The sequence below is a fragment of the Hyperolius riggenbachi genome, chromosome 4 (genome assembly GCF_040937935.1).
Source record: "Hyperolius riggenbachi isolate aHypRig1 chromosome 4, aHypRig1.pri, whole genome shotgun sequence".
NCBI lineage: Eukaryota > Metazoa > Chordata > Amphibia > Anura > Hyperoliidae > Hyperolius > Hyperolius riggenbachi.
This window is the reverse complement of record NC_090649.1, coordinates 85,038,975-85,065,431: the sequence shown is the minus strand read 5'-3', so window position 1 is coordinate 85,065,431 and position 26,457 is coordinate 85,038,975. Positions and strand designations below refer to the sequence as shown.

At 44.4% G+C, this 26,457-nt stretch overlaps 1 protein-coding gene and 1 non-coding gene across 3 annotated transcripts in view; both read right to left on the bottom strand.

Annotated features, from left to right (window-relative positions):
- The window catches only part of RAD51AP2 (RAD51 associated protein 2), a 72,702-nt gene extending 48,433 nt beyond the window's left edge, over nucleotides 1–24,269 (bottom strand). The window contains exons 1-3 of one of the 2 annotated variants that reach the window (XM_068280274.1): nucleotides 24,217–24,269; nucleotides 21,015–21,048; nucleotides 9,760–12,622 (exon numbers count right to left, since the gene is read on the bottom strand). In XM_068280274.1, the coding sequence (XP_068136375.1) occupies nucleotides 9,760–12,571 (2,812 nt within the window). In that variant the 5' untranslated portion in view covers nucleotides 12,572–12,622; nucleotides 21,015–21,048; nucleotides 24,217–24,269. Of the gene's footprint in view, nucleotides 1–9,759; nucleotides 12,623–21,014; nucleotides 21,049–24,176 lie in introns of both variants that reach the window. The other variant, XM_068280273.1, reaches the window with a different exon arrangement.
- LOC137505536 (U1 spliceosomal RNA) lies at nucleotides 8,908–9,073 on the bottom strand. Its single transcript, XR_011020146.1, has one exon. It is a non-coding gene; the product is annotated as a U1 spliceosomal RNA (small nuclear RNA).
- Nucleotides 24,270–26,457: the final 2,188 nt, after the last annotated feature.

Genomic DNA, 26,457 nt, shown 5'->3' with positions numbered 1-26,457 from the left:
TCAGGGTGCGGAGCCCCACGCGGCCGGTGCTCCGCATTCTGGCTATCCCAGTCTGCATGGGGGACAAGGGGTTAAAGAGGTCTGGGAGGGGGGACCCCACGTCGTTTTTTTTTTAATATTTCCCACACTCAGAACGAAGTAAGTAAAACTCTTCCCACTTGGGGGAATCTATGAAAATAAAACACTATTGTTACCTGTGCAAAAAAAACTGACATTTTCCGCATTTAAAAGACATTTTTGCCCTTGAAACTTAAAAATCGATTTTCTCAAAAACTATAAGGTCTTTTTTAAAAAAAATTTTTTCCTCTTATTCCCACTGATCCCCTTAATATACCCTGTAAATTTGGTGTTTCTAAATTTTAAGCAGGCTTTGCTATTAACCGTTAAAGTCGGCGGGTTTTTAAATGTATCTATTTTTCCTTTGAAACTTTAACATCGATTTTCTCAAAAACTATAAAGTCTTTTTGAAAAATTTTTTTTTCCTCTTATTCCTTCTGATCTCCTTAATATATTCTCCAAATTTGAGGCTCTTAGCACTTAAGGGGGCTTTGCTATTAACCCTTAAAGTCGGCGGCTTTTTTATATTATACGGGAGCGTAATATTACGCGATTACGGCAGACTGTGTAATTTCAATGGGAGTTTACTGTCTTACGCGTAATTTTTTACGCGTAAAACGTAACCCACGGTCTACGCGTAATTAATTACGCGTAATACCGTAACCTTACACGTAACGCTTACGGTGCATTTGTAGTGAATTACGATGCGTAATTACGCTAATGCGTAATTTCGGCCCAGCACTGGGAGAACGGCATTGCACAACCTAATTCTGATAGAGAGGCTTGCAGACCAGTGATTGCTCGCTAGTTTACTCTGAGAAAGTATCTCTCTTAACCCTCCTGGCGGTATGAAAAATTCCGCCAGGAGGTAGCGCGGCAGTTTTTTTTTTTTTTAAATGATGTAGCGAGCCCAGGGCTCGCTACATGATAGCCGCTGCTCAGCGGCATCCCCCCGCCCTCTTCGATCAGGAAATCCTGTTCAAAGAACGGGATTTCCTGGAGGGCTTCCCCCGTCGCCATGGCGACGGGGACGGATGACGTCACCGACGTCGTGACGTCATTGGGAGTCCCGATCCACCCCTCGGCGCTGCCTGGCACTGATTGGCCAGGAAGCGTACGGGGTCTGCGGGGGGGGCCCGCGCGTCGCAACGTATAGCGGCGATCGGGCGCGGGGCTGCGGCGATCAGTGTGCTGGCGCAGCTAGCAAAGTGCTAGCTGCGCCCAGCAAAAAAAAATTAAGAAAATCGGCCCAGCAGGGCCGGAGAAAACCTCCTGCGTGGCTTACCCCGAACTACGTTCGGGGTTACCGCCAGGAAGGTTAAAGGACTTACGAGGAGAAAATCCTAAAAAAAGTTAAATATCTATTGTTTTTTATCATCCTTAGGGGACGCCATCCGCGCCCCCAGTTCATTCCGCAGTGTCTTTATTGTAATTCCCAGGCTCCAGTGGGGTCACGACCTGATCCCTCGGGTCGTATTCAGCTGCCCCAATTAAGATGGCCACCAGGTCCTGTCATGGCTGCACAGTTCTCATAGCCGCAAGTGCGGCTGTGCAGCTCTAAGTCCTCCTCCAGCTCTGACCTCGTTCCGGGTGTGTTTTGTTCAAAAACAGTGTTTATTCTTAAATAGAGCAGCCGCACTTCTTTCCACCACTGATTTCCGCCGCTGATCACCGCCATTCATTAATCTTCCCGCAGGCCACCCACGATCGCAGGCTTTGTCTTTCCTAGTTACAATGTAGCAACACATTGTTTCCTATGTAGCATATATTATTATCATGTTATAAATTTATGGGCTAAAAATTAGCAATGGATGTAAAACTGAAAAAATGTACCTTTATTTCCAAATAAAATATTGTCAACATACATTATTCTAGGGATATAATTTTAACGTTGCAATAACCAAGACAAATGGGCAAATAAAATGTGTGGATTTTAATTACGGTAGCATGTGATATTTTAAAACTATAATGGCCGAAAACTGAGAAATAATTTTTTCATTTTTTTTTTTCGTAAATATTCTCGTTAAAATGTATTTAGAATAAAATAATTCTTAACATAATGCCCAATTGGTGGCGGAAAAAACAAGGTATAGATCATTTCTTTGCGATAAGTAGTGATAAAGTTATTGGGAAATGAATGGGAGGAGCGCTGAAATAGGAAAATTCCTCTCGTCCATATGGTGAAACATACCCGTTGGCTGAAATGGTTAATGGAAAACTGTAAACGGGGTCCCTACTAGAACTCAAATACAAATAAGACACTGATGTAAAAAGTTGCATGGCGTAAAGGATGCAATGTGGATGTCTGACATGCATCTCAATAATCTCGCCTATACATTAGATGAAGAATTCTGAGCAAACACTTCCCTCTCTCCTCTCATTGCTGGAATTTACAATAACTGTAATGCACATCTCTTTCATAATGAATGCATATGGATCCCAATAGCCTCAGAATGTAAGATTTATTGAGCAACATTACAAACAACAGCTGTGTTGGTATAATTGTGTATAATTATGAATGATTAATCTGGGGTATTATGAATGATTATGCATATATATCTACTTTTAGAATATTTATGGAAGTTCTGTTGAAGAAAGCAGTCCATGTTATTTTTGTTGCCTAGTTTTGATATTTAAAAGAAGAGCAAACATAAATGGGAATACAAAGGCGTTTTCAGCCGAATGTCAGTATTCCTTTACCTAACTACATACACGGCTGGGTCTCTGCAGACTAGGTGTAGGCCTTGACCCAAAAAGGATGCTGGCCAGTGGCCACGGGGAAGGTTGGGCATGGAAGAGGAGGTCTGCTGAACATGGAAGAGCAGCCTGCAGATAGGAAAAGAAGGCTATATATGAAGGCTGCACCTTAAAGGGGGTAACTGCTGCTCAATGAGGACACTTGGAAGAGGAGGTACATGGAAGAGGTGACCCCTCCCCTCACTTGACGTCCTCCAAAGCACAAGACTGCCGTCCAGAGCGTTGAGGATTGCTTCACACCGCGGCCATCGCTTTTTCAGTCGGCTACCATCAGACTGCAGGTTTCGGGTTATCTCCATCAAGAACGTCAAGCAAAAAGAGGCTGCTCTATTGGGTGCTGGATGTGGAGGGAGCAGTCAAGACAAGGAAGTTGGCATGAGGTAGTTGGGAGGTAAAAAGTAAAGAGAACCACTTGATTAGATACAGGGCCAGACTTTGCCCTAAGAAACCTGAGCTGACACAATATTATTTTTGGAAGGGGCGCAGGGAAAGTCAGCTCTACAGACAGACAGCTCTACCCTGACTGATGCTGAGCTCCTCCCCAGCCGCCGTCAAGCTCTGCCCACACAAGCATATGCCTGGGTGCAGCAACTGGATCCTGGAGAGGTGAGTTACTTCACCCCAATGCTGCACACTCTCATGGAGTGGGGGGAGGGGGGGATCTTTCTCCTCTCATATGCTGGGGGGGGGGGGGGCTCTCTGACTACTACTAATTCACTTCATGTTTGATACACACTTTAATAGAGGGAAGGCTCTGGATACAAAAAAGCCTTCCAGGGCTCTTCCGTCATTCCTGCGCCATTACTCAGTTGTAGGTTTAATGACCCAATGTGTCAAAATCCTGTGGGAGGGCACCAAAGTCTTGTCAAGTTTCTTTCAGGATGTGAAACCTAAGGCCGGCCCTAATTACATACCAATACCATATTTGTCTAAAGTTTGAATTGATCACTCCATGTGAAATTGATGTTTGGCCAGAACTAAAAACACTTTGGCTAGAGCTAAAAAGACATTTTTCCCCGAGTGCAGTCTTGGTGTGATGATAAAGTGTCCACTGAGTACTCATAACTAGATACCATGGAAAACTCTACCACCACTCTCATCAGACTTAGAGCAAATCTTAAGCGACAAGAAATCTATGAGATAATGAATTGTATGTGTAGTATGGATAATAAATAGAACATTAGTAGCAAAGAAAAGAGTCTCATATTGTTTTCCAGTGCAGGAAGAGTTAAAAAAAAACTTTGTTGGATGATCAGGCAGTGGGTGCAGGGCACTGGCTTATGTCTGACAGCCGTTTCACTCTGTAGGAACCTATTCCAAGGTGTTTTTGCCTTGGAAGAATCTCCTTTAGAGAAAAACGTCTGTCAGGCCTTAAAGAGACACTGTAACATCAAAAAGATCCCCTGGGGGGTACTCACCTCGGGTGAGGGAAGCCTCCGGATCCTAATGAGGCTTCCCACTCCGTCCTCCGTCCCTCGGGGGTCTCGCTGCAGCCCTCCGAACAGCCGCCGACAGACCCGACTGTTGATTCAATATTTACCTTTGCAGGCTCCAGCGGGGGCGCTGTGGCTGCTTTCGGCTCAGTCGGGTCTGCTCTACTGCGCAGGCGCCGGAGACTTGCGCCTGCGCAGTAGAGCAGACCCGACGGCGATCGGGTATTTCCGCCTACTTCAGAGCCGACAGCCGCCAGAGCGCCTGCACAGGAGCCGGGAAGGTAAATATTTATGTTGCCGCTGTACTGAGGGCTGCAGCGAGACCCCTGAGGGACTGAGGACGGCGTGGGAAGCCTCATTAGGATCCTGAGGCTTCCCCCACCCGAGGTGAGTACCCCCCAGGGGACGTTTTGATGTTACAGATTCTCTTTAAGCCAGTGCCCTGCACCCACTGCTTGCTCATCCAGCAGACACCTCTCTGCATCTGCACAAAGTGTATTTCAGGTGTCCATCAACTTATGTCCAAAAGCATTTTCAGATTCCAAAGGCCACTGTAGGCACGTGTCTTCAGGCGCCTGATGATGGAAAGGTGGCTCACTTCCCTCCCATAGTGCCTCCCTCCCTCCTTCCCTATCCAGAGTCCTGAGCAAAGCATAAATGAGTGGATACTCAACAAGCACTTGGCATACCACTGACGAGATCTCCCTTCAACTAACTATTAACTACTTAATATCAGGACTGTGGAGTCGGTACACAAATCATCCGACTCCTCAGTTTATGAAACCACCGATGCCAGCTCCAGGTGCCCAAAATTGCTCTTACTCCTCAACTTCGACTTTTTAGTAATACTTACCAGGACTGTGGAGTTGGTACAAAAATCATCCAACCCCAACTCCTACTCCTCAGTTTATGAAACCACCGATTCCAGGTACCCAAAAATTGCTCCGACTCTTGACTCCTCGACTCCAGCACCACAGCCCTGCTTGATACTGAGGGTACCTATGGCTACCTACTGCAAAGGGACAACTATTGTTACCTATGACATGCAAGGAAAGTAAGGGAGAAGTGACAGCTGACTTACAATACGGTTCAGTGGGGGTTTGTGGAGGGCGAAGTCTAGGGTGCCAGGACATATGTGTCTATAGGCTCCTATGATGTAAATCCGGGCCTGCAAATGCCTCTTTCTCCTTTGAATTAAAATCTGGTCAGCCCACACACACTCTATACACCACCTCACAGACAGCAGAGCTCATAGAGGGATATTCTTCAGCACGTCACCACAATAGCACTGCGCACCTTGTGATAGACGTCAAGCTGATGTTCCATTAAAGCTTTACACTCGAGCTGTAATGCCGTAGGTAGAAAAGCACTTATGTTTGCTCTTGTGAGTGACGTCCTTAACCAAACAGGAACTGAAGGCTAATGAATGCCGTACAGGGTGGGTGGCATCACCCACACATAGAATGACCTTTCGAAATACCTCACAGTACTGTCATCATTGTTTTTTTAAAAAAAAAAAATCTTTATTGGTTTTCCAAACAAAGAAAACAGAACAAGAAACCCCGGCACTGACAGTGGGTACTTAACATTGTTATATACATCATACAGCGGCAAATACAGATTGCAAGATACATTATATAGACACAACCAATCAAAATCAGAACTAATACGAATCCATGTAGTAAGAAGAAATGTCCTAGGCATTCAGACTCATACAAAGGTTGAAAAATATCATTACTCAAGACCAGCGCTAACCCAATACCTGGATAGGAGGTTTATATAGTGTCCAGAACATGCGGATTGATATCTAAGTTATCAACTGTTGACTCCGAAGTATCCAGCCATACCTTCCATACTTCTATCAAATTTGGCTAAAGACCCCCTAGCCATCCATGCTAATTTATATAAAGGAAGGGTGTGATTTGTTTTTTCCACAAACTAATGGGAGGTTCCAAAGTTTGTTTCCATTTAAAGCGGAATATAACCCTGCATTTCAACTTTGCTCTTAAACATTATTTACAGCATATTATATGCAACCAGCATTTTTTTTTACTAGACCAGCATTGGAAGGGTTAAACACAGAGCTTTAAAGTTCCATGGATAGAAATCCGAAGCTTAAAGTGGTCTAACACCCAGCATTTCAACTTTGCTTTAAAAGATTGCTTACAGCTTATAAACTATTATGCCAGTTTTTTTTTTTAGCAGAAATTCACTGAATGGATTAAACATGACATTTTAGTGCTGCATTTAGCTAGAAATGCTCCTGGTGCTTGCTTGTTTAGTTACAAATGTATCTATCTACAATGTAACAAACAAACACTGCTCTGAGAGAACAAAGAGGGCTTCCCCCGCAGGCTTTTCAAAGGTCTATTTGTATTCCAAATAAAGATACATTTGTAACTACAGATAAGAACGGATGCGGATTCCTAGTTAAATCCAACACTAAAATGTCATGTTTAACCCATTCAGTGAATTTCTGCTTAAAAAAAAATCTGGCATAATAGTTTGTAAGCTGTAAGCAATCTTTTAAACCAAAGTTGTAATGCTGGGTGTTAAACCGCTTTAAATAGATACATTTCAGTAAACAAAATGTAACAAGTGAGGAATGTTACACACTCTTTGGCTGTCCTCCAACTCCTGCACAGTCAGAGAGAGTGAGTCACATTCCACAATTGTTACATTTAAGTAAACAGAATGTATCTATCTAAACTTCAGCTGCAGGGAGCAGTTCACTCCAGGAACTTTAAAGCTGTGTGTAACCCTTCCAATGCTGGTCTAGTAAAAAAAATGCTGGTTGCATATAATATGCTGTAAATAATGTTTTAGAGCAAAGTTGAAATGCAGGGTTATATTCCGCTTTAATGGCAATAGTTATCTTGGCATAAAATAACAGTAGTCTAACAAGTATTGTCTTATGCTTGCTCAGGGGCCATCTTATGCTGAAAACGGGATCATTAATGTAAAATTGGGCATCCTGGATAATGTATCCTTTAGATTGTAAGCTCGCAAGGGCAGGGCTCTCTCCCGCTTTTGTGTCTTGGAAATCATTATACATTTTATTCATCATGTTACTGTCATTACCAATTCTATATTTTGTATTCTGTATTTTGTATAATTTTTTTGTATTTGGTCACTAATTACAGTATGTATCTTGTATATTGGTGTATAGTATTGTCTGTATTATGTACCGAATGTTTGTTTCTTACTTTGTACAGCGCCACGGAATATGTTGGCGCTTTATAAATCAATAATAATAATAATAATGTATTGCATTCTTATATTTGTTGTTGTGGTGCCTCTTTAAGCTTCCCCTACTGTTGAAGTAAAATAATGGTATTAGTAACAAAATGAACACTTGTGGTCCACGTATCACACTTCCTGAAATACATGTCCTCTCTATTCACATGTAAAAGCTTTCCATCAGAATGGAATGTGCATCTGGGATTCTTCTTACCACCCTGCAGATAAGGGATGGCACAGTCTGTGTCTGTCCAACTAACCCTGCATTTCAAAAGACTCTTATGTAAAAAAATAACTTAAGAAGAATGAACTACCTACAATAGAAGTATTCATGCATTCTGGATTGTATCACTGTTATTCAATAGTCAGTTAATGTACATGTTAGGATCTAATCGGTTGTCAAGGTAGGCATCATTTTAATGTACTTCACAGAGTCTTAACTACACCTTTTAGGGCCCCCGGCAGAAATGATAGCATGGGGCCCCTTTTGTCCCCAAACCCCATGTAATTAGAAGCCGGCGAATGACAGCAGAGAGTGTTCTGTTGTGAGGCAGCCTCCAAAAGCTTGAAATAATTATACACAATCCTGCACTTGGTTTTTGTGAGTTAGTGGGGAGGTTTCTTTGCTAACTGGCTGCACTTGCAGTTGGGGAGAGGGAGGTGGAGAGCCCCCAAAGCCCCTGGGCCCCCCTGCAATGGCAAGGGTGATTGAACTAAACTCTGGAAGCTCAATCCACTGCGGGAGAGCCAGTGCCGGTGCAACTCCTCCAAGCAGGCACACCACCCCTGCTCCACACAGTGATACAGAGTATAGTGTAGTAGAAGGAGGCACTCCATAGGTAAGAACTTGCGTTCAGTTTTATTGCATGTCGATACACACTACATGTTTCGGGCTCTCGCAGGGGTGATTGCTATGCCCATGATACTTTACCCTGCTCAGGGGCATAACTACAATGAGCTGCCCCCACCCCAGCGCACAGAGATCTATCTACTGAGAAACCCCTCCACCCCAGTATTAACCTCCATCACTGGGGCCAAAGGCCTGCGGGGGCCCACTCCTGTACCCTAATGCAGAGCATCTGCGGAAGGGGAGTTATTACGTATTCAGTAATGAGTCCTTGGGCAAGACTGCTTACTGAGTGCGTCCTAGTGGGTGCAGCTCTGGAGCTTTGAGTCTGACAGGAGGAAAGCGTTGGAATTATTATTATTATAATATGCGCCATACAGCACCGTGCAACTTTCCCCTGCATCACATCACATGACATACAGGGACAAGAGCTGCATGGCGCTGTATGGTGTTTGTACCATGATTGTACCATGAAGGAGACGAGAATGGAGGAGCTGTCCCATGGCCAGAAGCTAGTAATGTATGGCTCCATTGTTGCTCTGCATTAGGTACAGGTGTGCTCCTTCCCATCCCTCCAGCCCCACCTGCAACAGCGAAATTAGTAAACCACAAATTATGCAGTCGAGTTTCCTGCATTTGGGGAAATCGCAGGAGTCAACCCACCCGGAGTGCAATGGATGGGCCTCATCCTGGGTGAACCACCTTCGTGATCATGGTATCTCCCCTGCCAGGTAAGTAGTGGGGTCCATTGTTCCACCCCTGCCTGTACAATTAATAAAATTCATACCAAGCTGCTAAGGAGCTAACTGGTAATATTTCACAACTCTGTAGCAAAGCACAAAAAAGGAAATGTAAAAAAAAAATATGAGTGCCAGGAATTCCACAGTAATCTGTAAATAGTATTAGTTGTTATGTAGTTATACAGTTTAGTTGAAAAAAGACACCTATCCATCAAGCAAGTGTCCAGGAGCACCCACCAGGCTCAAAAATAGCTCAGCTGGCTGGCGGTAGCTGGGCAAGAGGGATTAGCTGGTTGGTGAGCTGTTATATTGATTTCTATTGGAGATTTTTGCTTGGTGCTCAGTCTCCCATTAGGTCTGACTGGCTTCCAATCACACCTGAGTATTAACCGCCCAGTGGGGCGTGGTTAGAGGTATATAAGTAGCAAAGATGTGTGGTTTTGTGTATTTGACACTTCTGGCAACTTGAGAAAAGCCATTTTAGGCCGAAACAACGGGCTGTCGCTGCCTGTCGTTTTTAATGCAATAAAGGTTTAAGAGCTTATTATACAATTTTTGGTGTGGTGCAGATCCTTCCAGGAACTGTTACCTATCCATCAAGTTCAACCAAGAAAAAAAGTGTTTCTTAATTCTGAGAAAATACATTTGCAGTAACAGGAAATATGTTACAGTTTTAGTCTCTTACCTTCACTGACAGCAGAATAAAGGGATGCCTCATCTCCATCACTGGCTGACCAGCATGCTTGTGGCACTTCCTGTTCACTAGCTTGAGTCAAATTCTTGCCGTTAAGTAAGCTGTCACCATCCTTTTTGATAACCTGACAGCTATAATCTTCCATTTCTGAGTCACGAGGTAAATGCACGGTTGCATCTGGAAGGCCTTCAGGAGGGTTACCTATATGTTCTTCCTGTTTCTTGTCTTTTTCTGTATGAGAGTCTGTATTATTTATTTCAATTGCATGGAACAACTTCAACTCTTCCAGAACCAAGTCAAACTGAGTCTTCATTTCAAACACAGGAGGAGTGATTCCACCAGGTTCTTCAGTGTTCATTCCAACCACATCACCAACCGCATTGCAATCTGGAGAATTATTAGCACTTGTGGCCATATAGTTTCGCTGCTCACACTTTTCTGAGGGACGGGCCTCAGACCTGTCTACTGGCAGTTCACTTACTTTGTCACACTCTTGTTTAGTAACCATATTCAAGGCGGCATCAGGGAGAAGGCCATCAATGACGTCATAAGACAAAGGCAACACATCTGGACCTATTGTTTTATTTGAAGAGTCATTTAATTTCAGATTTCTACCAACTTCAAGGCCAGAGATGTTTTCTGGATTTTCCTGATTCGTACTATTTGGTTTTACTTGCTCACAAAATAAAGTGTGGCTCACTGAGTTATCATGAAACATTTCTTTACCTGGAGTCAGACTTTGAAGTTCTTCCTCATCTACCTTGTGGATTGGGTTGGACACATTGGGTTGATCATTGTACCGTGTTTCCATGCTAAGACTTTCTCTAAATCCATTTTCTATTCTATCTGAGTTGTCATAGATGTTCGTCTTTTGGCAAAAGAGATATTCTTTGTGAAAGGAAGTGCTTGTTTCCGTTGGATTAACACCTTCTAACTCCATCATATAGGTCTCCAAACAGATTGTCTCAAACCTTTCAGCAAAGGACACCTGATTTGGACACAAACGCATCCTATGGGCATCCATAATCTTTCCCCGCATGGCTTGTTCCAAGTGTTCTGTGTCAACAGCACTTGAAACCTGTGAGGAAGAACAGAAGCCCTGATTTTTAAGTGCAGTTTGATAGTCCAAATGAGCACTTCCAGTCCTTTTAGTTATCATTTCTCTGCCAAGCACAGCCTCTGCTTCTCCTTGCTCAGCTTTCACGCTTTCATGTTGTAGAAAGACGCTGCGAGATTTGTTAGACTTTCTGTGGAAAGGTTCTGTTTTGACGGTAATTTCTGAACTGCTGCTAAGAAGACATGAAACGTTATTTCTAGGTGTTCCAAGTGATGAAGCTGGGAATACTGAAGAGCTGATGTCAGGGAGGAAGTAATTCTGTGCAAGCTCACCCTGGGAATTGAGCTGTGCTGGAAATGTTGCTTCTTTTGACAGAAAAGGCTTGTTATTACCAAAACAGCCATCATTGGTATATGGTTTTGACAAATCAAACTTCTGCAAAGTGTCGAGCATTGGAGCGTTTATTAACCATTTTTCACATTCTACCTGCTTAAAAAATAGTTTGTTGGTGGGCTCATTGATGTTTTTCACTGTAACATTTGAAGTCACACATGGCAGACTGTCATGTACATTAATACCAATGTCTCCCTTGATTTTTACACAGTGGCTTTCTTCTTCAGGATCATCCTGACTCTTATGAAGTCCTCTGAGTTCAGAACAAGAACGTGGTGGAAAATAATCAACTGTGTTATCAGTCTGAGAATAGAAAGCGCTTGTAAAAGAGTCTGAGGGTTCATCAAATGAAGAGTCCATTAGTGTCTTCTCATGCCTTACGTTCTGGGTTTTCTTGCCGAAAAGGGTTTTGTTGTCTTTTGGTTGAATGTCAATGTACCTTGTGGAAGAACGAATAATGGTTTCTCCCGAATACAAGTCTTCCTTGCAATAACTGTTAGTCCCACTGCACAAACCAACAGAACCTGGGATCGCGGTTTGTTGAAACTCAATAGAGCTTGGAATATTTTTTAAATAGGACAGGAGCAAGTTTGATCTATCTGAGTTTCTCCTATCATCCACTTCTTTGGAAATCTCTGGAGGGACATAACTGGTGTTGGTATAAATGGTGTGTTTCGCTCTCAGCTCTTCAGTGCCTAGCAATGTGAATGAAAGCTTTCTTTTGAATGGCCTAGAATTCTTGGTTTTAAGGGCTAACTCTTCTTCTGTATCTTCTTCACCTCGGCCTGTAATCTGCTTCACTGCACAACTGCTCTGCATAAAGTCAGGACCCGATAAAGCCAGAGCAGCAGCTGATTTATTCCCGCCTGCACAGAAATGTCTTTTGCTTTGACATAAGAGGAGAGGAGGTGATTTTCTGGCGCCAATTGTATCAGAACAGGGAAATCTGCCATCTGAAGAAAGTGCACCATAGGCTGCAGCAATACAATTTTCCCACATTAAGTCAGTTTGAGATAGAATCATTTGTTCTGTTGATAATCCAACCAGCTTAAGCAGGAAAGCAGGTTGTTTATTTCTATTGTGTAGTAGGTAAGGCCTTTGCTGTTTTTCTGTTTCCTCTGCAGCACGAGATGTTGTTCCATAGTTGAAGGTTATTACAAAGGGAGGGTTTTGTGTGGGTGAAGTCCGGTGGATTGCTTCTTCCGGGGCTAGAGCAGTCGTTGCTCCCGCACTACTTTTGTTTGTGCCCAGCTGTAGCTGCTGATATGGCAGCATCCCTCTGCACTGGCTTGGCCCAGACCATATGTGGTTCACTTCTGTGTCTGAGCGCTCCTCTGTGTACAGGTCGCACATGTTCCTAATCCTTTCTCGCTAAGTTTTAATCCGCACAATGCAAGGCAAAATCTGTAGGAAGAAAAAAACACATTCTATTATTTTACATTTATGGATCAGCAGCTATCATCGATACACTCCACATTTTGCAAATTAAGGTTGCATGTTTGTGAGGACAGTTGCAAAACTAACAGGTTTAAGGCCTCTTGCACACTGCAAGCGATTCCGATTCTGCTTTTTAATCAGTTTTTACATCCGATTCAGATTTGCAGTTTGCTCCCTGCACACTGCAAATCGGAATCAGAGCAAACTGCAAATCGGAATCTGAATCGGATGTAAAAACAGATTAAAAAGCGGAATCTGAATCGGAATTGCTTGCAGTGTGCAAGAGGCCTAAAGGACACTTGAGGTGAGAAGGATAAGGAGGCTGCCATATTTAATTCCTTTGAAACAACGCACGTTGCCTGGCTGTCCTGAGGGCCGGATTGAAGCCAAGGCCACATAGGCCATGGCCTAAGGCACCACAGGATCAAGGGAGGGTGGGCAGCAGTCTAAACTAGGGGGATGGGTCACTTAGCTACCTATACTGGAGGGAGAGCCGTCATTAGGCTATCTATGCGGAAGGGGAGGTGGTCATCTGGCTTCTTATACTAGAGGGAGGGGGGAGGGATTGTCCCGATTATGTATATTGGAGGTAAGGGGGGGGGGGGGGGTCATCAGGCTACCTATACTGGAGAGGGTCATCTAGCTATCTATACTGAAGGTGGGGGAATCTCTCAGTGGCCTTGGGCAGTAAAGAGTACAAGTCCAGCCGTAGCTGTCCTTCTGATCATCTGCCTCAAATACCTTTAGCCAAAGGCCCTGAACAAGCATGAAGATCAGACTTCTACGACTGAGGTCTGACTGGATTAGCTACATGCTTGTTTCAGGCGTATGATGCAGACACTACTTCAGCCATATAGATCAGCAGGACAGCCAGGCAACTGGTATTGTTTAAAAGGAAAGAAATATGGCAACCTCCATATCCCTCTCAGTTCAGGTGTACTTTAAAGTAGATACCTGCATTCAGTCAGGCCCTGTATGGGTTTCGGGTCAGATTGCGGGTCAGGTTGTGGGTAGTGTGCTGGGGGTGCAGGTCTGGTTGCAGGCAGAGCGGATGCAGGAAGCTGTTATAGTTACTGGATCGGCTTTCTGCTCTCCTCCCACACAGTGGCGATGCAATACCGACATCCTCTTCTGGTTTCCTATCACATGAGACGACATGTGATTGTAACCCAGAATATAGTGTCAGCCTAATTGTCTTGGGGTGTTTTGGGGGTGTCTGCTTTCCTTGGTGAAGGGTCTATCTATCCTGCTTCATTTTATTGACAACTGATTTTATTTTTTATCACATATACCGTAATTGCCTGTAGACTTTTTTGCTGCCTGAGGCAAACTTTTGAGGTTGTCCCCCCCCCCCCCCCCCCCAATTTTCAATGATTGCACAGCACCCAACAATTTACCTGCTTCATTTAATGTTCTCACATGACATGCTGCAGCTCAACACAATAGCACACTGGCTGGCTGTGAGTCTGTAACAAACAGACTGCTCATCCTCAGCCACTCTATTCCTCCTCACTCAGGACAGCATTGCCACCTCCTCCATTCTGCTGTACAAGTCAAATGACACACTGCTGCTCTCCTGTCTCCCTCCTCCTCACTCACTGTCAGACTCTTCACACAGCACAACAAGCTGCTTTTCCCTAATGATGACCTCTTCACCTCACTCTCCTCTCACTTCTCCTCCTACTCTGACTGCATGTTGTTAGTGTAAAGACGGTACAAACATGCTACCCCTGCAATCTCTGCACCTGATGCAAATGTTCCGGAATCAGAATCAGAAATCAGAAAACTTTATTTTGCCAAGCATGACTGGGTCATGCCCGGAATTGTTTTTGGCACAATACATCTGGCTCAGAGAGAAGACATAGATAGAGACATAGATAGATAGCAGCGAGCCGTAGAGGAATCGGTTGGCGTGAGTTAGCATTACATTTCATTGCATTCCACTACACATTGCATTGCTCTATACAATTGTATAAATGTTTCACCTTGCTTCATGAGAGAACAGGCCTTGATTGCCTGGACACTATTTGCAAAAAATAGATTCCTACAATTCTGCCTGACCATTCCTTTACTGGATATATTGTAACTCCCTCCTCCTTACCCACAGAACTATCTCCAATCCATACCTTGCACTCCCAAAACCAGTAGGTCAGATGAATGCCCACCTTTTAGAGAAATGAAAAGATTTGCATATTCCACCCACTGGTTTATAATGATGCATTATAAATAGTTCCCGAAACCCCCAACCTTTCTCCTTTCTCTCTCGTGAAATCTGCAAATATCTTCTGTTTTAGGAAGGCAAAATTGTGCACACAATGTTCTAGATTGTAAGCTCACAAGGGCAGGGCCCTCTGCCTAATGTTTGTTGTCTCTTTACTTCTTATTCCACCAAAGGATTATGTACCAATATTACTGGATGCTATTTGTTCATGCATGAACTATGCATGTATCTTGTGTTGCTGGATGTTCCAGTTGTACTGTTTATAAACAATGTACTGTATGGTTCCCAGTGCTGTCTGTATGGTGCTCTGCACAGCACCGCAGAAGACAATGGTACTATATAAAGAGAAATGAATGGTAATAATAACAGATCCTAATCGCAGTGAATGGTAGCAGAGCCACTGGGCATGGAGCTATTTCCTCCCAGCTTGCAGACATTCTGACAACCAGCAGCTTGTGCTGCCGCCTGCTCTGCATAATGATTATTTAAAGCCCTAGTGAACTGTAAAGGTAGATACACACGTCAGATGTTCGCAAACGACCCGTCGTTTGGACGTTTGACTGACCGGTCGTTTGGACGTGAAATCGGGCGTGTGTACAGTCTGTCGTTCAGCTGATAAGACTGGACTTGATTGATCTGCTTGGCGGATCGTTCAAATCCAGTCTTATCAGCTGAACGACAGACCGTACACATGCCCGATTTGACGTCCAAATGACCGGTCGTTCAAACGTCAAAAACGACGGGTCATTTGCGAACATCTGACGTGTGTATGAGCCTTTAGCAGGTAAGATCAACTTTACTGGATACAGTTCTGGGGTGCAAAACTTGGCAACGTCTTTTTCATAGATTAAATAAGATTTAATATAAAGAATTCAATGATTATAAATAATATTATTTAAAGGACATATCCATTCACAACTTATTTATCACTTTTATAGCTTTATGGGGTTAATTCACTATAACAAGTAGCGTGCCTTATCAGAGTTAATGTGCCTTATCAGGGTCAACGTTCCCTATCAGAGTAACATAGCGAGCGCTACGAACTTATCCCTGCTAATTGACAATTTCGGGAGCCAGGGGCGTAACTAGGAATCGCCGGGCCCTGCCGCTGAAATTCTGAGCGGGCCCCCCTCCCCCTGGGGCCTTGCGTTCCACGGATGTTCCTCTCTCTAGCTTCTGACGCGTCTTCCTGTATAAACAGTAAGTTGCGTCAGACACTAGAGGGAGAAACATCTTCGCTGGAACACACGGAAGATATGTAACTGCCACTGCCCGCCGCCTGCATATGCTCTATTCAATGATGAAGGGGAGCGCAGAGGGGAGAGCCCGAGGTGAGGGAGGGGGGGACCGTCCCCCCACCCCACCGACATGCTACCAAGCTCTCCCCTCATGCTGTGACCCCTCAAGCCCCCAAAAACGGCCCTGAGCGGGCCCCAAAGGGGGCCCGGGCCCCTCCGCGAGAGCAGGGGCTGCATCCCCTATTGTTACGCCCATGACGAGAGCTCCACTCATTCTGCCCTGAGTCCCTGCGGGTCCAATCACTTTAAAGGACATTATCCCCACACTTTAATTGGCCCAATGGGCTGCCTGTCAAGTTTCCTGTCAAGTGACAGGCAGCCTATTGGGCCAATCAAAGTGCAGGGATAATCAGGGCCAGCCATCAGAAATTTTGGGGCCCCTCACACATCATCAGGCCCAATGGTTGCTGTGCCCGCCCACTAGCCTCCCCACCCCGTGCGCGAAGTGCGCTGCGGCGAAAAATGTGCATGGCTCAGACACAGTGTGATGCTGAAAAAGGCGGCGTGACCATGGCATGTTGTGGATGGAGCCAAATACTAGCAAAATACAGGTAGTCCCCGATTAACAAATGAGACTTGTAGGTCTGTTCTGATCCATTATCCGTTCTCTTTTGTCCCCCTCTTTTCTTCCTGTGCCTCTTTTGTCTGCCTCTGTTTCCCCAGTGCCTCTTTTATCCCCTGTGTTACCTGTTGTCCCCTTCTTTCTCAGCTCGTCCCCCTGCCCTAGTCAGGTATAGGTGCCGCAGTATAGGTATCCAGGCATAGGTGCCCCCAGTATAGGTAGCCGGGTATAGGTTCCCCCAGTTTAAGTAGCCAGCTATAGGTGGTGCCCCAGTATAGGTAGCCTGGTGTAGATGCCCCAGTATAGGTAGCCTGGTATAGCTGGTACCCCAGTATAGGCCAGCAAGATACAGGTGCCCCAATATAGGTATTCAACTATAGGTGGTGCCCTGGTATAGGTAGCCTGGTATAGTTGCCCCCAGTATAGGTAGCCTGGTATGGGTGGTGTACCAGTATAGGTTAGCCAGGTACAGGTGCCCCCAGTATAGGTAGCAAGCTATAGGTGCCCCAGTATAAGTAGCCAAGTATAGGTGGTGCCACAGTATAGGTAGCCAGGTACAAGTGGTGCCCTCAGTATAGGTAGCCAAGTATAGGTGGTACCACAGTATAGGTAGCTAGGTATAGGTGGTTCCAGCCCCAGTATAGGTAGCCAGGTATAGGTGGTTCCAGCCCCAGTATAGGTAGCCAGGTATAGGTGGTGCCCCAGTATAGGTAGCCAGGTATAGGTGGTTCCAGCCCCAGTATAAGTAGCCAGGTATAGGTGGTGCCCCAGTATAGGTAGCCAGGTATAGGTGGTTCCAGCCCCAGTATAGGTAGCCAGGTATAGGTGGTGCCCCAGTATAGGTAGCTAGGTATAGGTGGTTCCAGCCCCAGTATAGGTAGCCAGGTATAGGTGGTGGCCCAATATAGGTAGCGTGTAGCCAGATATAGGTGGTGCCCCAGTATAGAAAGTCCACTGTAGCGGGCTCACTTGTCTGCTCCCCACGTTCAAGTGCTGATGTCACTCTTCTCCCAGTGCTGGAACGTGGTATGCTGGTTAGTAAGCCACAGGCCCACGGCCAGCACATGCGGCCCTTCTAGCGCTTTGGGGGGCCCAGGGCCCCCAGAAGCCCTGGGCCCCTCACTGCAGTGTCAGTTGTCCCCGAGATGGCTGTTAATGTCTTCACTGGCCAAGGTATAATCTACAGTAGATTGTAAGCCTTTTGGTAGGGCCATCTCCCCTTATGTATCATACTTGATTGTGCACTCTACCCAGAGTAAGGTGAACTTGCATTATTGAGACAACCACTCCAGTGTATGGTCTGGCATTTTATTTCTACCTGTATTGTGCTGTGTATCTTATTGCTTATTACCTGTATTGTTGTATCTATTGTCTGTGACCTGTATTGTGCTGTCACCCCTGTTATCATTGTCTGTAATCCTATATATTGTACAGCGCTGCTTAATATGTTGTCGCTATATAAATCCAATAAATAATAATAATGGTAGAAAAAGTACATTTTAGTGTCAGTAGAAATGACCAGTGAGAAGATCATTTTCTTGGTGAAATGCTTTAATAGCTTAGGTTTGTGCTATTACGCAGCCATAGAGATGAGAAGAAAATGGAAATCACACAATGCAGCAGCATATCTGTTATTTTTATCAGCGCTGGAAGCTGAGGATCTTTATACATCGATTGGCTTCATATCCTGAGCACAAGTGGAGCCGGCCGGCCAGGCACAGTGACGGATCTCACTTGACCTCTCTGGAACGTCAGAGATAGGCTCAGAGCCGCCTCTTCAGATTCTACCGAACAAACATACGTGGAGCTTTGTGAGCGATTATTCCTTCTGCACTAATTCCTTGTTGGCTGATTTTATTAAGGAGAATGCTAGGAGCCAATTTAGACTTTTTTGCTGGCAATTAAAACTGTAACGTCAGGCTCCCATTTGAAGTAATTAGAACCACAAACATGTCTAAATGAAAACATTTCATCGATCCCCCTATAACAAAATGCCAGGGAAATCTTGTTCTGCTGCTAATGGGAATACATGTTATAGTTTGCATTTCTTAGCTACTGACCTTGGTTGCTTAACTCATTTCTGGTAAAAACATCTAAAATATCTATGAAAATCGTGTACAGCTGTACTACTTATGATTTAATCATGGGAAGTAATAAAAACAGGGAGGATTTGTGAGCCTCAGTGGGTCTCTATATTAACAAAACAAGCCCACTGTTATGATGCAACGTGCATGTTTTCACACATGGGGCTTGATTCACAAAAGAGTGCCAACTGTTAGCACGGCCGTTTTCGTGCGAATTTTCGCATTGCACGCGATAGCGAATTTTCGCGCGAAACGATAAAGTTTTCGCGCGCAAACGCGAATTTTCCCGCAAAATCGCTATCGTTTTCACGCGAAAACTTTATCGATTCGCGCGAAAATTCGCGAGCGCGCGCAATGCGAAAATTCGCGCAAAAACGGCCGTGCTAACAGTTAGCACTCTTTTGTGAATCAAGCCCATGGTGGTTGACTCACAAAGCCATGCTAATTCATAGCACGGCCAATGCTATGCTACACATAAAATGTTTGTGCACGTTGCGCTGCGTGAATGTGCGCAAGCGTTTGGTACAGTGCGCGTAAAGTTTTAAGCGAAGCATAGCGCGGCCATGCTATGAATTACCACGGCTTTGTGAATCAACCTCCAGGTGTGCAGAAAATGCATTCACAAAACTGACAGACAAGTGTGCTCTCAGTCTCAGCTTATTACACTTACTCTGTACACCTCAGATGGAGCAGATCTGGCCCTTCTCCAGCATTACCCTGGTACAGAGCATTTGGGGAGGGGTAGAGAAGTTGGGGGCTGGGTGTTGTACACAAGAGCCTGCTGCACAATGAATAGGGACTGTCTGCAAATCTTTGTCTACAAAACTTTGTATGATTTGTTATCAGTTGCTGAGCAAATGCAGTTATTAGAACAATTGTGCAGAAAATAAACTTTATCTTTCCGTGTCCTGACTCCTCAAGCATCCATCACTACAGTACACAGCACTTGGGGAGGGGTAGAAAGGCTGGGGGTAGAATGGCGTTTTACACAAGACCCTGCTGAACACTGAATAGGGACTGTCTACAAATATTTGTCTGCAAAACTTTGTATAGTTCCTTATCAGTGGCTGAGCAGATGCAGTCATTAGGACAATTGTGCAGAGAGCAGAAAGTTTTTTTCTCTCCTTGCCCTAGTTGTCAGTCTCTCAGGACAGGGCCCCCTGTGGATTCTGCCCCCCCCCCCTTCCCCCATGGTTGTGTCCCTTGCAGGGTCTATGCCCCTGCTCCATATCCCATAAGGAAATTATTTTTATATTATTATTTACAATTGTTCACAATATTTCACTTTCAGGTATGTGCCCACTGTGTACAACACAATTTAGAGAGTGGGAAAGGCAGCTAGTGGGGATAAAGGCAGGGAGCATAGGTGGAGCAGAGCGCCGGGATAGGTGAGTGGCTATTCTGACAACACAGTGCAGAGGCCCTGTGGGGCACAGTGAAGTTTAAGGGGGAGTTTTGGGGGTGCGACAGCTGGCTCAGGTGCCCGGGTGGGGGGGGGGGGGGGGGTGGAGGGTGAATATCCTGGGAAGGGGGAAGGGGGGCCCCAGGTAAATTTAGTCCCAGGGCCCCATTGTAGCTAAAACCAGCATTGGGTTGAGGGCGAGGCAGGCAGAGACTGAGGATGGGAAGACAGAGGCGTAGCTAAGGGTGGGCAAGAGGGAACATATGTCCCTGGGTGCAGCACTGTGAGGGCGCTCAGCACAGCTACTGCACACCCACGCACATGAGAGGCAGCTTGCTGGTTGCCAGAAGAGCCCCTGCTTCTCTCCCTACCTCTGCAGAGGAGTGCAGAAATGTTACAGCAGCAGAAAAAGTGGGCAAATCTGGCTATATAAACAGGAGCAAGGGGGGCACATTTGGCTATCTAAAGGGGGAAGGGGGGCACACCTGGCTATCTAAACAACATTTATCCATCTGTCTACACCCATGGCCACGCCCACATTCTGATGTGTGTCCAAGCCCACATTTTGATGTTTGTCCATGCCCATTTTATCCAAGTGGGGTGTGCAAAAATTGTCCTTGTAACCGGGCACTGAAAGCCATAGCTGCGTCTCTGTGGAAAGATAGGGGGACTAGGGAAGAAATTACTGAAATGTTGAATCTGGAAAGGTATAGAAATCGCACCACTGTAAATTGCTAGCATAGCATTCCAGAATTTCAGAATAACAATCACAACTGCTATGGAAAATCTTACTGCATGTGATGCCTCTTGCTCCTATTGGTCAGATCTATGTAGGAAAAAAACAAAAAATAAGTCATTAGTACTCAGCATTAGTGCTCAGCATGACACAGCTGTCAGTGATAAGGAAGGCACACAACATAATTAAATAGGTAGAAAATATCTGCTACATTAATACAGTCCCTTCAGAATGCAACCTAGGTTCACACACTTTCATGTTATTGATGATTTTTGGATCCGCCCATAATCTTCTATGACCACGCCCACTCACATTGAGCCCCTTCATTTATTCAGCACAGTGGCCCACTGTTGGCTTTGTCTGCCACTGAGATTGATTTATACCTTATATATTACTAGTAAAAAGGCCTGCCCATTAAAAAACGGGCGCTAGGTCACAGCCGCTGCCCCCCGCAATGCGTGCACCACACATACGCATCCTGCTTGCTCGTTCCCCACCACTGTCTGAAGTATATGCACACAGGGAGCTGCTTGCTTGGTTGGAAAAAGCTGTTATTTCCCACAATGCAATGAGAACCTCTGTGAACCACACACAGCAAATTGTCAGGTCCGGCCCTGTGTCCTAATTGCCCTGGCTGCGTAAATGCTCAGTACAAAAAAGCCAGGGACACACAACCATTCAGCTGATGACGCAGGGACACTTGCATTTTATTGTATAGGATAGATTGCACTCTTTTTTCATTGGCAGCCCATATAAAATGTATTTCTTCTCAAGTAGATGGTGATTATATATGTACTGCTGAGATCTATGTTTCGCAATGGCTCTGAGTTATATCAATAGCTATATTTATACCAATAGAAATATTATGATTACCGAACTGTTTGTGTATATTATTGGGGAGTTGTCAGATCTACTAGAAAATGTATGAGTTGCTTTTTACATTTTAATATATGGCTTCAGTGAAACTTGTTCATAGTAACCATACATCCTCTAGACTGTAACATTGCGAGGTAATGGCTCTCCCCCTAGTGTTTCCTGTTTCTGCCGTACTTTAGCAAATGAACATGCTGATGTTTGAAATACCACATTAACTATGTATGTATTTGTACTTATGTTGCTGGATGTTCCCATTGTACTGTGTGTGGAACTACTTATGTATCTATGCTCTCCACGATTGTTTGTTTTGTGCTATGTACAGCACTAGGATAAATTATATAATAGATACTAAATTATATAATAGATAATACATGCCTATATTATCAAACTTTTCTTTGTTGCTGGGTGCCCGGTTTGAATCCCAGCCAGGGCAACATCTGAAAGGAGTTATTATGTTCTTCTATGTCTGCGTGGGTTTCCCCCATGGACTCTGGTTTCCTCCCACATCCCAAAAACTAACAGATAAATGAATTGGCTTCCCCCTAAATTGGCCGGAGACTACAATACATACACTACACGATATAGACACATGACTATGGTAGGGATTAGATTGTGAGCTCCCCTGCGGAACAGTTAAGTGACAAGACAATATACTCTGTACAGCGATGTGGAAGATGTCAGCGCTATATATAAATATTAAATAATAATACAGGTTTAGTCCCCAGTTAACGAACGAGATCGGGACTGTAGGTTCGTTCTTAACCTGAATCTGTTCTTAAGTTGGAACACTGTGCCATCTTTGTCCCCGTTCCTCCTCTATGCCCCCCTGTGCCTCCAGTGTCCCCCTCTGTGTCACCTCTGCCCTCTGTACCTGCTTATACAAGTTTAAAAGCCATTTTTTCTTTGATTTTTTAAAATCGATTTTCTCAAAAACTACAAGTCCAATTTGAAATATTTTTTGCCTTGTTCCCATGGAAACAAAGAATCTATGCTGTTCGTATCGGCGGGTCTACCTGTACTGTATAAAATGTGGAGTCACTGTGTGTGAGTGTGTGTGCAAAGTGCAGTGTCGGTGTTTGTATATAGCATTGTGTCAGTGTGTATATGCAAAGCAGGATCATCCACAAGGCAACCTAGGCAGGTGCCTGGGGTCTATAGGGTGTAAAAAGCCAACTGCCACCTTCTGTGATCCACTTCAGATTATCAAAAGGACAATAAGGAGGGCCCAAAGCGACTACTTTGCCCATTTAATCGTAATCCATCTGTGTCTATATGGTGGGGTGTCACTGTGTATATGGTGTAGTGATTGTCCATAAAGGAATGCTTTACATATTCCACTCTCATTTATGAAGAGATAGATGATGGATGTTGTTGATGAAAATGAAGTAACAATACTACAGATTATTATTATTATTTTTTATTTTTATAGCGCCAACATATTCCGCAGCGCTTTACAAAGTACAATAAGACGACAAGGGGAACATAGATATACTAACAAATTGTAAAACAGAGTTCCAAGCAGCACAAATATTGTGACAAAAACAGTAAACATTAGGAGGAGGACCCTGCCCTTGCGAGCTTACAATCTAGTGGATACATACCTCCCAACTTTTTAAGATGAGAAAGAGGGACATTTAAGCCACGCCCCTTCCACACCCCTGTTCATGCCCCGTCACACCCCTAGTCACGCGTACCATAAAGATTTCATAAGAAAAATACGAAGTTTTATATTTCAAACCACACTGTTTTTTTCTATCCTGGATAAGTTTCCTTCATTTTAACATTTTAAAATTAGATATATATTAATTTAAAGGATGGGAATACAGTTTAGAGTCAAACACATTTTTTAGTAGAGAAATATATATATTTACATAGAAAGAGGGACAAAGTCCTGAAAGAGGGACAAATGAGGGGGAAAGAGGGACAGAGGAACAGGGTTCCCAAACAGGGATTGTCCTTCCAAAAGAGGGACAGTTGGGAGCTATGCAGATACTGTACACAGTGACGTGGCAATAGGGAGTGCAGAGGTTCTGACTGCATCTGGGACCCTCCCTCACCCTCAACTACAGTATTCGCTCTTTATTGGTCCTGTGCTGTTAATAATCACTTCTATAGATGCTATGATTAGTACTAATCATTAACAAGCTGCCCCCCTCCTCTGCTTACACCTCTCATACTGTGATTGTCTTTAGCAGGTTTTGGTGCGCCGTATCAACTGTTATGTATGGAGCGCGTGGGGGGGGGGGGAGGGGGGCTCCCATGTAAATCTTGCACTGGGGCCCATAGCTCCTTAGCTACACCACTGACTACTCTGTACACCTATTATAAGGTCAGTTAGTTACTTAGTATGTGCAGGTAATGTGATGAGGTCACAGTGCATACAGAGTACAGCTCAGTTTCTCCTCACTGTTTCAGGCATTCCTGTGGAATTCTCCTCACAGACTAGACTTTGTACAAACTTTATTAACAACAATCATGCAGCGCACAAAGTGCAGCAGATTTATCAAGGCTGGTGCAATGAATACTAGAGCAAATGTTGAGCAGTTGCCCTGAGTAGCCAATAGAAGCCTTGTTATGCTAAACAGCTGAACCCTGATTGGTTGCTATGGGGAAGCACATGGCTCTGGTTTTTTTTGCATCTACCTTGATCTATATGCTTCAGTCGCTACATAATCTCAGCTGTGTGACTGGCTTGAAGTGTTTATGTTCAGGTTTTTTATTGTAACCAAATAGTAGCGCACAAAGCGCAGGGGATTTCTCCTCAGTATTGATGACTGGAATTCCCATTGCCAGAGCTGACTTCATTTCCACAAAAATGATTGTTCATGCAGAAACTCAGTAAGGCAGGAGACACACTCGATCCATGCGGGTTTTGCAGCCTTCGTCGTTCAGGTTAATAGCCCCCATGGGAATTTTGAAATGTTTTGCATGCATTCGTGTTTCATTTATGCGTTTTTTTCCGTGGTAAAAAAAATTCAAAGCTTCTGTATTTTTCTGCATATTGCCCGCATTCCTAATTCTAATGTATTTCACTACCTGCAAAAAAGAAAAAAAAATTGCAAACAAGCAGAACAAATTACGAAAATGACATCACAGAGCACCGGCAAACCGCCCACAATATCGCAAGGACTAGTGTCTTCTGCGCAGATATGGATTGAAGGAAAGCCAAGATCATACAAAAAAAATTATACATATCTGGGGCTTCCTCCAGGGAACAGTTTCCCTCAGGGAACTGCGCATGCACAGCTCAGCCGCACGCGTGCTCCTCTGTAGCGCTCCCATCGCCAGGAGCGTTCTGCATCTGTGCCCCACGCAGCCGAGCCACGCATGTGCAGGTTCCCCTGACGGCAGGCCCGGATTTACCTCACAGGAGCCTATAGCCACATATGTCCTGGCACCTTTGACTTCACCCTCAAGAACCCACAAACCCCCACCTAACTGCACCGCAAGTGTATTGCCTGTCGCAGCTGTCACGTCTCCCTTACTTCCCTTGCCCATCATAGGTTGCTACAGGTGCCCCTTAGCATTAGGTAGCTAGAGGTACCCTCAGTATAACGCAGCTAGTGGTGCCCCCGACTGAAGGGAGATCTTTGTCAGTGGAATGCCGAAAGCCAAGTTAGTAACCTCTCATTTGTGCTCTTCTCGGTACTCTGCATAGGAAAGGAGGCACTATTCCATCATCAGGCGCTTGTAGGCACGTGCCTACAGTGCCTTATGGTAAATCTGGCCCTGCCTGATGGGATGAAGTAACCCGCCACCTAGCGGAGGATCCATGCAACGGAGGAGTATGGCAAGGGATTGATGAGCCTGAAGGGGGCTGGAGGAAGCCAAACTTCGCCTGCGTCGACTGGACCTGACTGAATGAATTACCAGTACACTTTAACCACTTCAGGACCACAGTCTTTTCGCCCCTTAAGGACCAGAGCCTTTTTCTCCATTCAGACCACTGCAGCTTTCACGGTTTAATGCTCGGTCATACAACCTACCACCTAAATGAATTTTACCTCCTTTTCTTGTCACTAATACAGCTTTCTTTTGATGCTATTTGATTGCTGCTGCGAGTTTTACTTTTTATTATATTCATCAAAAAAGACATGAATTTTGTCAAAAAAATGACTTTTTTAACTTTCTGTGCTGACATTTTTCAAATAAAGTAAAATTTCCTATACATTTGAGCGCGAAAGTTATTCTGCTACATGTCTTTGATAAAAAAAAAACCATTCAGTGTATATTTATTGGATTGGGTAAAAGTTATAGCGTTTACAAACTATGGTGCCAAAAGTGAATTTTCCCATTTTCAAGCATCTCTGACTTTTCTGCGCACCTGTCAGGTTTCATGAGGGGCTAAAATTCCAGGATAGTCCAAATACCCCCCAAATGACCCCATTTTGGAAAGAAGACATCCCAAAGTATTCAGTGAGAGGCATGGTGAGTTCATAGAAGATTTTATTTTTTGTCACAAGTTAGCGGAAAATGACACTTTGTGACAACAACAACAAAAAAAAAAGTTTCCATTTCTTCTAACTTGCGACAAAAAAAAAATGAAATCTGCCACGGACTCACTATGCTCCTCTCTGAATACCTTGAAGTGTCTACTTTCCAAAATGGGGTCATTTGTGGGGT